Source organism: Oncorhynchus mykiss, chromosome 30, assembly GCF_013265735.2.
Source record: "Oncorhynchus mykiss isolate Arlee chromosome 30, USDA_OmykA_1.1, whole genome shotgun sequence".
Taxonomy (NCBI): domain Eukaryota; kingdom Metazoa; phylum Chordata; class Actinopteri; order Salmoniformes; family Salmonidae; genus Oncorhynchus; species Oncorhynchus mykiss.
The window spans coordinates 44,111,485-44,124,377 of NC_050570.1; the positions used below are offsets into that span (position 1 = coordinate 44,111,485).

At 42.8% G+C, this 12,893-nt stretch overlaps 1 protein-coding gene across 2 annotated transcripts; it reads left to right on the forward strand.

Moving 5' to 3' along the window:
• Window positions 1-2,282: 2,282 nt before the first annotated feature.
• Window positions 2,283-12,799, forward strand: LOC110521874 (myc-associated zinc finger protein). Of its 2 annotated transcripts, XM_036968650.1 has the most exons (8): window positions 2,283-3,408; window positions 4,026-4,176; window positions 6,383-6,430; window positions 7,490-7,854; window positions 8,013-8,275; window positions 10,373-10,436; window positions 11,121-11,292; window positions 11,487-12,799. In XM_036968650.1, the coding sequence occupies exons 1-8, from the start codon at window positions 3,376-3,378 to the stop codon at window positions 11,810-11,812; spliced, it is 1,422 nt and encodes a 473-aa protein (XP_036824545.1). In that variant the 5' UTR covers window positions 2,283-3,375; the 3' UTR covers window positions 11,813-12,799. The 2 variants fall into 2 exon arrangements, with proteins under 2 accessions (XP_036824545.1, XP_021455480.1); XM_021599805.2 differs by lacking the exon at window positions 6,383-6,430 and having other exon boundaries at window positions 2,285-3,408; window positions 11,487-12,796.
• The last annotated feature ends 94 nt before the right edge of the window (window positions 12,800-12,893 follow it).

Here is a 12,893-nt window from a genome sequence, read left to right on the forward strand (position 1 = left end):
AGCGACACCAAGGCTGTCTTTGGGGGCATTTATGTAACTCTGCAATGATATTATGAAAAGACAGAACAGGAGCACATCAGTCTCCAATGCACAAGTTGTTCTTTCTCGCTCAGTGTTTTCAGGGACTGGGAAGAAAGGGGGCTACGAGTAGTACCATGGTGCTAGCAGGTGATGTAAGCACCCAGATTAAATAAAATACATTCAATGAGATAAAAACAGAAGATGGTATCTTCCATCTACTGTAGCTGCCTCCTAAACATCAATAGGCAGTACTAGTAGCGCAACAAATGAAAATATGAACTGAAAATTAAGTTTCTGGAGATCATAGCGATCTGATTCCACCTTCTGTCTGAACTGGGCTTGGGCCACTGACCATTAACCTGGATGTGTTCTGTTCTGCCTTGTGTACTGTTCCAGTAATTTAACGTTTAACGGAATAACCATTGTAACTACAATAGTCAAATTCGCAGCAGCATTCTTTTACAGACAGAGATGCAGATAGGAGTAAGAAATCTATCTCTGGAGCATTAGCCAACCTCAATGTGGTTTATTCTAGCCTTAACAATCTATTGAAAACAAACATTTTTGTTATTTTGATGTACAGTTGAAGTCAGAAGTTTACATACTTAGGTTGGAGTCATTAACTCGTTTTTCAACCACTCCACAAATGTCTTGTTAACAAACTATAGTTTTGACAAGTCGGTTAGGACATCTACTGTGTGCATGACACAAGTCATTTTTCCAAAAATTGTGTACAGATAGTGAATTATAAGTGAAACAATCTATCACAATTCCAGTGGGTCAGAAGTTTTACATACACCAAGTTGACTGTGCCTTTAAACAGCTTGGAAAATTCCAGAAAATTATGTAATGGCTTTAGAAGCTTCTGATACGCTAATTGACATCATTTGAGTCAATTGGAGGAGTACATGTGGATGTATTTCTAGGCCTACCTTCAAACTCAGTGCCTCTTTGCTTGACATCATTGGAAAATCAAATGAAATCAGCCAAGACCTCGGAAAAAAATTGTAGACCTCCACAAGTCTGGTTCATCCTTGGGAGCAATTTCTAAACGGCTGAAGGTACCACGTTCATCTGTACCAAAAAATATATGCAAGTATAAACACCATGGGACCACGTAGCCGTTATACCGCTCAGGAAGGAGACGCGTTCTGTCTTCTAGAGATGAACGTACTTTGGTGCGAAAAGTTCAAATCAATCCCAGATCAACAGAAAAGGACCTTGTGAAGATGCTGGAGGAAACGGGTACAAAATTATCTGTATCCACAGTAAAACGAGTCCTATATCGATATAACCTGAAAGGCCGCTCAGAAAGGAAGAAGCCACTGCTCCAAAACTGCCATAAAAAAGCCAGACTACAGTTTGCAGCTGCACATGGGGACAAAGATTTGTATTTTTTGGAGAAATGTCCTCTGGTCTGATGAAACAAAAATAGAATTGTTTGGCCATAATGACCATCGTTATGTTTGGAGGAAAAAGGGGGAGGCGTGCAAGCCCAAGAACACCATCCCAACCGTGAAGCACAGGGGTGGCAGCATCATGTTGTGGGGGTGCTTTGCTGCAGGAGGGACTGGTGCACTTCACAAAATAGATGGCTACATGAGGTAGGAAAATTGTGGATATATTGAAGCAACATCTCAAGACATCAGTCAGGAAGTTGAAGCTTGGTCTCAAATGGGTCTTCCAAATGGACAATGACCCCAAGCATACTTCCAAAGTTGTGTCAAAATGGCTTAAGGACAACACAGTCAAGGTATTGGAGTGGCCATCACAAAGCCCTGACCTTAATCCTATAGAACATTTATCGGCAGAACTGAAAAAGTGTGTGCGAGCATGGAGGCCTACACACCTGACTCAGTTACACCAACTCTATCAGGAGGAATGGACCAAAATTCACCCAATTTATTGTGGGACGCTTGTGGAAGGCTACCCGAAACGTTTGACTCAAGTTAAACAATTTAAAGGCAATGCTACCAAATACTAATTGAGAGTGTATGTACACTTCTGACCCACTGGGAATGTGATGAAAGAAATAAAAGTTGAAATAAGTCATTCTCTCTACTATTATTCTGACATTTCACATTCTTAAAATACAGTGGTGATCCTAACTGACCTAAAATGGGTAATTTTTACTAGGATTAAATGTCAGGAATTGTGAAACTAAGTGTAAATGTATTTGGCTAAGGTGTATGTAAACTTCCGACTTCAACTGTATATATTCCTATTGCTATGAAGCTGTTGCACCTGCAGCGTGTATTTACCTTTAAGATGCGTGTGATCTTGTTTTATTGCGCTCATACGTTTCTCTTGATGTCAGCTAGTTGGGTATTCTCAATATTATCTCACTATAAGGATGTTGTGATATGTAAGTTTGGAGTTGGGCAATTCTATTGCATTACTAGTTGTTGATAAAATAGGTATTTCTGTCGGCCGAACTGACGGAGGCAAGAAGGCGGATGCACGGGTCTATTGAAAACAGCTTACGCCACGGAGGAGACAAGAACAGAGAGGAGGGTGCATAGGCTACACAAAATACTTTCCCTTTAAACAGGGGACACGGCGGCGGGGGATAGATAGAGAGGGGAGAGGGAAGATATTTAAAAAAATAAATAAAAGGAAGAAAGACAGCGAGGGTGGGAGGGAGAGAGAAATAGAAAAAAAGAAAGATGTCATCCTCTCGTTTGAAAAGCCGAGGCGAAGGTTGGATTGCGGCCGATCAGGGACTCTCTAGCTAGGGACACGATTTTACGCAACACCGAGGCTTTGGAATCCACCACCGCTTTGGCCTCTCGGAGCTATCGAAATAAATAAATGACTCTTCCTCCACGCATTCACAAACAACTGCGGACTTATTATTACTTTTGATATATTTTTCCTTATTTTCAATAACCTAATTTATGCATCGATTTGAGAATATAATTTTTCCTTGGGCTATAATATAAATATACAATGTAAATTGCATTGTAAATGCATCATTAAAAGCATGCATCAACCATTTTGTCGCATTTTAGTCATGTTGCATCCTTTCGTCCCCACACCATATAACAACATTTTAGTTCAACATCATTACTGTCATATAATATTGGCATATAACTGACAGCCTTTCAAAATTGATCATTCATCTTCAATAATAATTGATTTTATTGAATGCACCGCGATTTAAACTTCCACACAGAAATATTCACCTTGTTGATATTTAAAACTGCAGAGAGGAACTAGGTAGGCTATTACAGCAGGTGGAGTGATTCATCAGTTGGCCCCAGCCTATGGTTGGTTGGCCCCGAGTCTCAGCGGGATATATATTTCTAGTTTTGACACCTGGAATAAAAGTATCTGACATCATCTTGCTTCAAAATGGATTCTTCTTGGAGTAATTTTCTCTTTCAGGTAAGTTTTTTTTTTTGTGTGTGTGTGTGTGTGTGTGTCAGAGAAATAGATACACATTCTGTTTAGTGTCTCTCTCATCAGAGTGCTATGGCTGCAGAAGTGAATGCACTTGGGATCCTGGGATCATACACATGCTTATTATGTTTGTGATGTCATATAAGTTTTAAACTGACAGCTTGTCAACTGTGCCCCTTACAGATTTGTTGTACTGCTTATGAGAGAGCTTGTGTGTGTGTGTGTGTGTGGTGACTGTGGTCAAAGGTGGCATGATCCCCCATTGATGTGTATTTCAGGTAGCCTAGAGAGCTTGTGTGGTGACTGTGGTCAAAGGTGGCATGATCCCCCATTGATGTATTTCAGGTAGCCTAGTGGTTAGTAACATTGGGCCAGTAACCGAAAGGTTGCTGGATCAAATCCCAGAGCTGACAAGGTAAAAATCTGTTGTTCTGCCCCTGAGCCCCTGAGCAAGGCAGTTAACCCACTGTTCCCTGGGCGTGGAAGATGTAAATGTTGATTCAGAGGGGTTAAATTCAGAAGACACATTTCATTTGAATGCATTTAGTTGTACAACTGACTTTCAAGTTCTCAGCAGCTAATTATTGCTCTCATTTCTCCAGACTCCTCTCTCACAGACCCAGTCTGAGACAGCCCTCCAATCAGAGCTGCTTCCGGACATGACTGGCTCTGCCCAGAGCCCCCCTACAGAGCATATAGCCCCTCCCCCATCCACAGTGGACACAGCCGCCCTGAATGAAGAGCCATTACCTGGTGAGAATGCAGGTCTTGTGTCCCAAAAGGCACAATCCTTATATAGTACACTACTAAAATGGTGCACTGTGTTTGGAATAGGGTAGGGTGGGGTGGGGGGGGGATCAGGTACAATTTACTCAATTGATCAATTCTACACAGTCTATAATAATATTAGAATAATAATATATGCCATTTATGAGACACTTTTAACCAAAGCGACATACATACATTTTGTGTCTGCGTGGTCCCAGCGGAAATCGAATCCTGGCGTTGCTAGCTACATGCTCCACTGACTGAGCCACAGAGGACCACTATGTTTATTCAATATTATTCCAATTCAATAAACACATGGAATCCCCAATAAACAACTAGATAGGAGGTGGGTGGAGGGCCAGAGAGAGGTTTTCTTGTTGTCAAGAGTCACAGCTGCTGCAGACTCAGCGGATGCACCTTGATGTCCTCTTTTTACATATCAAAGCTGAAAACACACACAATCCGATATCTCTTCAGCCCCACCCTGAACCATAGGATTTCTTACCTCAGGAAACAATGTCCTTTTCACACTCCCTGTGTCTGTTGCTTATGTTTGTGACAGACAGAGAGGGGTGGAGAGAGAGAGAGAAGGACTAAAGAGAGAAGTTGTGAGAGAGATAAAAAGATAAAGAAATGTAATTTTAAAAATGAGTCTGTGATGGTCTGTGATGGTGAGAGCAGTACAAGAATGCTAGATTCTAGTTTCTGCCCAGCACGCACATAATGTTCTGAGAACCATATATTTTTTGTCCTGTGGTTATTTTGCATGTAACCATCCCACAGCTTTCTGGGAATGGTGCAGGATAGTTGCTTGGCTTTGGAACATTCTTAGCACATTTTAAGGAACTTGACCATTTTCTTGGTATTTCATTACTTTAACCAGGGGCACGACTTTGGTTTTAGAAGTGGGGGGGCAAAACCCGGCGGAGGGTCTGGGGGTCCTCCCCCATATTTTTCGGGGGCATCTAAAGCTAATTTCCTGAATTTCTACACAATCCAATATGACCCATTCATTATTGGTTTTGGGTGTGTTATGCCAAGCCCAGAGTGGCAACCCACTGGACGGTCGACCCCTAGGGCCAGGACTGAGTGATACATAACTTGACATTTCTGCCATCCATTGTGACATTGTGGATAACCAACCTTCCAATGAATAGCAATGACGTGCAGGTGTTTGTACACATGCATATGAACACACACTCATTCAAATGCACACATGGACACACACATATAAATAGATAATTAAATAAATAGTGCCATACATGCACTCAAACATATTCAGTTGGCTTTGCTGTTATGATTTTTGTTGTCCTTGATTTCTTTTGTTTTTTACATTGTTATTTTCTGTTTTCCTTTGTCTTTGTCTTATGTTCATTTTGTTCGTTGCAGGTGCATGGGGGGGGGGGGGTCTTGGGGGTGGGGAGTGTTTATTATTATTATTATTATTATTATACTTTTTTCTCTGGGGACTGTTGGGGGGGGGGTCTCGAATGGTTGAGGGGCAGCTCTTGGGGAACTGAGGGGGGAGGGGGATCTTGGAGGGCTGGTGGACTGGAAATTGGGAGCTTTGGCCGGTTACTGATGGGTCACTGGTTGGGATTCCCGTTTTTGACCTTGTGGGAGATCTGTCGACGTGCCCTTGAGCAGGACGTTGACCCTGGTTGCTTCTGTGTGTCGCTCTGGATGGGAGTCTGTTAGATGACTAATGTGATGTAGTTGTTGAGCAGCTTCACTGCATGTTTTAAATATTCAACAAAGAAACATTTTAATAACTTTATTAATGGCAATGTATTTCTTAGATGCTTAGTTACACAGTTTCATTTGATAACAGTCTCCAGTATCAACATTTCCAAGCAAACAAAAACAGAGAGAAGGGAGAATCTGTAGACATGCTGAGATAAAATACATACTCTGCCGGAATTCAGCCAGCCTTCACAAGACCATAACATATGCAGATATGTCCCCTTTTGTGTTTTACACATCCTGCTGAGGAAGGACATTTCTGAGTGCATGTTATTCAGTTAGACTGGCATCTAGTATGTTCTATGGATGGTCTTAAACTGCAATAATTTATGTCTAAGATGATATGAACATGACCGTGCATTCAAACACATCTGTATCCATTCATCATCATCAATATCTTCTACCAGGTCTTTCTCACATTTTTGTTTTACATGCTTTGTGTCATCAGGAAAAGCCTCAATCAACCCTTGTTACAGTTTGGAAATCAACTTTGGAGGTTTGTCAGACTGCCTTAAAACAGTTTCGATCTTTGAAGCTTCTGGCTTGTCTAGGGTTTGCTGCACATAGAGAATCAAGTGTTGTATCTGTTAAAATTCACCTCAGCTCCGTCACGCACGGGTCTTCCCAGCTTGCCTGACCCCACTGAGACCTGTCACCATCTGATCCTCCTAAGATGAGGCATGACATTGAATTACCTTGGTGTACATTTATACTTTGATTCTATTCTTGGATAATATAATGGTTCAATAATTGAAATGACCATTATTCCCAGATCCCAGACAGTAACCTTAATCTTAAAATGCTGCCCTGTAGCTCCTGTAGGTCTACCCATCAACTCAAGATGGAACTTTGTACCATTCACTGATGTTGTTAATATACTGCAAAATTCACCTGAGCTCTGTAGACTGGTCTTTCCTGGCGGTCTGACCCTACTGGGACAGCTATCACCATCTGATCCTGCTAAGACATGATGATCATAGTGTTCTGTACTGACGGTGCACCATGACAGTGAAGCCTGTAGAGCTGTTTATTACGGTGTCAGTTTTAAAAGTAGGGAATTAGCTAGGGAAACTGACAAATCAATAACATTACATTGCTATACCGACTCTAATAAAACTCACATTCTACAAAAAAAAAATCTGCATTATCAGTCTTCAATCATTTGGCCGCTGGTTTCATAGTTTGATTCAGGTCTAATGTGAATGAGGCAAAAATAATACCTATTTTTGGCAAGCTAGCTCTCTGATGGTACATCAACTGGCGAAAGCTAGCTACGTTCATTTACTTCTGTTGAAATGGGACAAAAAGGCTACAAAACATTTCAAATCAAATGTTATTTGTCACATGCGCTGAATGTAGACCATACAGTGAAATGCTTATTTACTAGCCCTTAACCAACAATGCAGTTTTAAGTAAAATACCTAAAAAAAAGAGAAATAAAAGTAACAAATAATTAAAGAGCAGCAGTAAAATAGTTCCCTTTCAGGAGTTACCTTCTCTCACACTTCTGTTTTCCCTCTTTCCCTTTCACCTCTCTCTTCCCTCTCTCCTTTAGAGAAGGCCGTCTCCAAGCCTGGCCGGCCGACACACATCTGCAACACATGTAACAAGCAGTTTAAAAACAACTACAACCTCCGGCGCCATCAGTCGGTGCACACTGGCATCAAAATGAAGGACAGAGCAGCCAGAGAGAGGGAGGATGAGAGCAAGGGAGGAGGAGGACGGCAAACAATCCCTCTCTCCCTCCTCCACCTTTCTCTGCCCTCTCATCCTCCTCCCGCAGAATCCCTCCCCCAACCCTCCCCACTTGGAAACCAGGAGGGCCAACCTGTTGCGGTGTCCATTGCCCCAGCTACCGTCACCATGGCTGCGCCCCAGGTGCTCCAAGCTGCAGTTGTGGTTGCCGGGACAATGGTACAGGTTGGTTGGTGCCTGTTTTGTCATAATTATTGAAGAATAATTTGTTGCTCCCTTTGCCTTTCTCTCTTTCCTCGTCTACTTTATTGTGCAGTGTAACAGAGTAGCTACACTGACCCCACAGCCAGCACTAGCCAACTGTCCCTTCTCATCAAACCTAGAACCAGAACCTGGGGCCTCAACCCAACCCTAGCCCCAACCAGGTGAGGAAGAACCATGCGTGTGAGGCCTGTGGGAAGGCCTTCCGAGACGTGTACCACCTGAACCGCCACCGGCTTTCCCACTCGGACGAAAAGCCCTACCACTGCCCCATCTGCCAGCAGCGCTTCAAGAGGAAAGACCGCATGAGCTACCATGTACGCTCACACCAAGGAGGAGTGGAGAAACCTTATGTCTGCCCCCACTGCGCCAAGGGATTCTCACGGTGAGAAGGGGTATGACTGGGTGGGGGTTCAATTGTGAGACAAGTATACACACATGCACATACAGTTCCAGACACAAGTTTGGACACTCATTCCAGGGTTTTTCTTTATTTTTACTATTTTCTACATTGTATAATAATAGTGAAGACATCAAAACTATGAAGTAACACATATGGAATCATGTAGTAAGCAAAAAAGTGTTAAACAAATCAAAATATATTTGAGATTCTTCACAGTAGCACCCCTTGCATTGTTGACAGCTGTGCACACTTGGCATTCTCTCAACCAGCTTCCTGCACATTGGCTAACCGGGCTATCTGCATTGTGTCCCACCACCCGCCAACCCCTCTTTTTACGCTTCTGCTACTCTCTGTTCATCATAGATGCATAGTCACTTTAACGATACCTACATGTACATACTACCTCAATAAGCCTGACTAACAGGTATATAGCCTTGCTACTCTTTTTTCAAATGACTTTTTACTGTTTTATTTCTTTACTTACCTACCTACACACACACACACACACACCTTTTTTGTCTCACCATTGGTTAGAGCATGTAAGTAAGCATTTCACTGTAAGGTCTACTACACCTGTTGTATTCGGCGCACGTGACAAATAAACTTTGATTTGATTCATGAGTTAGTCACCTGGAATGCATCTCAATTAACAAGTGTGCCTTGTTAAAAGTTAATTTGTGGAATTTCTTTCCTCAATGTGTTTGAGCCAGTCAATTATTTTGTTACAAGGTAGGGGTGTATAACAGAAGATGGCCCTATTTGGTAAAAGACAAAGTCCATATTATGGCAAGAAATGACATTCCATCATTACTTTAAGACATGAAGGTCAGTCAAACTGGAAAATTTAAAGAACTTTGAAAGTTTCTTCAAGGTCAGTCGCAAAAACCATCAAGTGCTGTTATGAAACTGGCTCTCATGAAGACCACCGCCACAGGAAAGGAAGAACCAGAGTTACCTCTGCTGCAGAGGATAAGTAAATTAAATTTACCATCCTCAGAAATTGCAGCCCAAATAAATGCTTCACAGAGTTCAAGTAACAGACACATCTCAACATCAACTGTTCAGAGGAGACTGCATGAATCAGGCTTTCGTGGTCAAATTGCTGCAAAGAAACCACTACTAAAGGACACCAATAAGAATACGAGACTTGCTTGGGCCAAGAAACATGAGCAATTGACATTAGACCAGTGGAAATCTGTCCTTTTGATCTGATGAGTCCACATTTGAGATTTTTGGTTCCAACCACCGTGCCTTTGTGAGACGCAGAGTAGGTGAACGGATGATCTCCGCAATGTGTGGTTCCCACCGTGAAGCATGGAGGAGGTGTGATGGTGTGGGGATGCTTTGCTGGTGACACTGTGATTTATTTGAATTCAAGGCAGACTTGACAAGCATGGCTACCACAGCATTCTGCAGCGATACGCCATCCCATCTGGTTTGTGCTTAGTGGCACTATCATTTGTTCTTCAACAGGACAATGACCCAACACACCTCCAGGCTGTGTAAGGGTCATTTGACCAAGAAGGAGAGTGATGCAGTGCTGCATCAGATGACCTGGCCTCTACAATCACACAACCTCAATGGTTTGGGATGACTTGGACCGCAGAGTCAAGGAAAAGCAGCCAACAAATGCTCAGCATATGTGGGAACTTCTTCAAGACTGTTGGAAAGGCATTCCAGGTGAAGCTGGTTGAGAGAATGCCAAGAGTGTACAAAGCTGTCATCAAGGCAAAGGGTGGCTACTTTGAAGAATCTAAAATATACATAGATTTGTTGAACACTTTTTTCGGTTACTACATGATTCCATATGTGTTCATAGTTTGTCTTCACTATTATTCTACAATGTAGAAAACAGTAAAAAAATAAATTTAAAAAAACTTCAATTAGTAGGTGTGTCCAAACTTTTGACTGGTACTGTATATGTACATGCACATTTTTGTGAAACTAGTCTGGAGTTCTAATAGAATTCAGTTCTAATTGACGTCTGTAGTGCATGGGTAGCACTATCGACGAGAAATTACCGATAAGACACAGATAAGACACACGTGGGGTCTTAATCCCTTCTCCTGTCTGTTCCAGACCCGACCACCTCAACAGTCACGTCAGACAGGTGCACTCCACTGAGAGACCCTTCAAGTGCCCGGTAATCCTCTTTTTTTCTAACTCACTTTAACTCTATCACTCTCTCTTTTTCTACTCTCTGCATGTATTTTTGACCCCCATGATGAATCTCTCTCAGTCCGTTTGTCTGTTAGTTAGTAAGTCAGTCACACGCGATATCTCAGATGGGTCTTGCCATAAAGATCAGTAATTTACAAAATTACACTGAATGGCCAGATGGTGGCACTATAACCAGCTAACTTTGAAAGGTCACGCCCCTCAACCCGTTTGACCTAAAGTCATGAAATTCGGTACATAGGTCCTTCCTCACAAGGATCACATTTTACTCAGGGACCCATAAGGTCCGCCATGGTGGATTTGACCCAATTTTATCGATTTTACACTATTTTGTGAAAAACTTAACTCCTCTGGCACCGAATGACCTATCAGTGCGAAACTGCATAATTTGTGGGGGACAACATTTTAACTCTTGCCTTGTTCTTTCTCCCTATTTTCAACCTTGTTTCCTGTTGTATGTCCCTTGGTTCTCTGTATACACTGTATGAATTGTTTTATAGGCAATGTAATGACATTGATCTGCCTAACTTCTAAAATATAATGGCAAAGCAACATTTCCAAATGCCCAAGATACACCAATGGTTTTGTGTGTGTGTGTGTGTGTGTGTGTGTGTGTGTGCGTGCGCGCGTGTACGCACGCACTACACAGACCTGCACGTCTGCCTTCGCCACGAGGGACCGTCTCCGTGCCCACCTGATTCGCCATGAGGAGAAGGTGCCGTGCCACATCTGTGGCAAGCTCCTCTCTGCCGCCTACATCACCGATCACATGAGGGTCCACAACCAATCACAGCACCATGCCTGCCACCTCTGCAACCGCAGTGAGTGGACTTCCATGTTATTTTAAATGTGTGAAAGGAGAGTAGAATACCTGTGTAACGGAGGTGGTTACACAGTTATCCCTCTCTCATTCCTCATGTCCTTACCTTTTGTTCGTCATCTTTTGTTCCTCAACTTTTCTTATTTCTCAATGCTCTCCCTCCCTCTCATCTCCCTTCCTCTCATCTCCCTCCAGGCTTCACCACCCTCACCTACCTGCGTGTCCACGCTCAGAAACACCACGGCCAGGAGTGGAAGGAGAGCGGTGGGACACGGGGCATGTTCGGCGGGGCCGGTGCCGGCGGGGTGCTGCTGTGCCAACTGTGTGGGGTGCAGTGCAAGACACCCACCCAGCTACAGGGCCACATGGGCACCCACGCCGTCACCCAGGTCCAGGGCGAGCCCAGCAGTAGCCTCGCGGGGACCGGTACCATGGCTGTGGCCGTGTCTCTGTCAGGCAGCTCAACTGTGGGCCTGCTGGTCACTGACTGCTCCAGCATCGCCCCCCATTCTCTCAGCTAGCAGCCAGGCCCATTGGAGGGAAGGGGGAGAGGGGATGGAGGTAGAGGGGTTTTGTGGAGACTGCAGTCAGGAGAGAGGAGTGGATGTGGCTCTGGAGTGAAGTTTCCCCTAAGTACAGATGTAGGATCAGCTTCCCCTCCCCCAATCCTAACCTTAACCATTAGTGGGAAAACTGAACCAGGATCAGCATATACCCTCCAGTGGATATCTATGTATGTTATGAAGGCCAAAGTATGCTGCAAACCAGGTCCCCTTTGTATTTGATCCTATTTAAAATGTTGCTGTTGTTTATGCAACAGTCACTTTCTCAACTGCCATTGGTGGACACGAGAGAGGGGAGGAAAGGAGAGACCATGGAATCCCTGTTTTTTTTCTTTCAATTAAATTCTACTGAACGAAATATAAAGTTTTCTGGTGCAAAATGCCACTTTTCCATTCACACAGAACACAAACTCCCATAACAATGTTTGGGATTTTACAAATACATCGCCATTTATTTTCCTTGGAAATATTGATTATACAATATATGATCACCCAGACGCAGTATGAGCTGTGGTCCTACATTGGCTTTTAGCTTTTTCAAATGAACTGTCTCCAAGAAAGGACTGTTGCCTTTTCATCAGAAATATGTCATCACCATGTAACTTTACCCTATGACTGATAGACAGGTGGCATCAAATGGGTATTTATTTGTATATTTGGCCACTGAATGCTCATCTTTCTTTGCTTTTATGATCTTGTTATTACTCTGGATGCTCTGATTTTTTTATTCTCTCAAAAATGCATTGGTCTGGAAAGTATTTGTACTTTTGTGACACGTTTTTGTGAGACTGTATTCTTGAGACTGTATTCTTGACTGTTCATCTGTTGGTGTAGAATCTCCTCTGTTAACGTCACTGTATTAAAGCCGTAGTATGTATAACCTATATGCACTTTATCTGTGAACATGTATAGCATCTGATATCAGAGATGCAGTAGAATAGAAAATGAGTATTTCTCTGAATGGAGATTTTTTTTAATTATTATTGAACTATTAATATTTATTTTATGATCATCTGAATAGTGATTATATGAGCCGTTG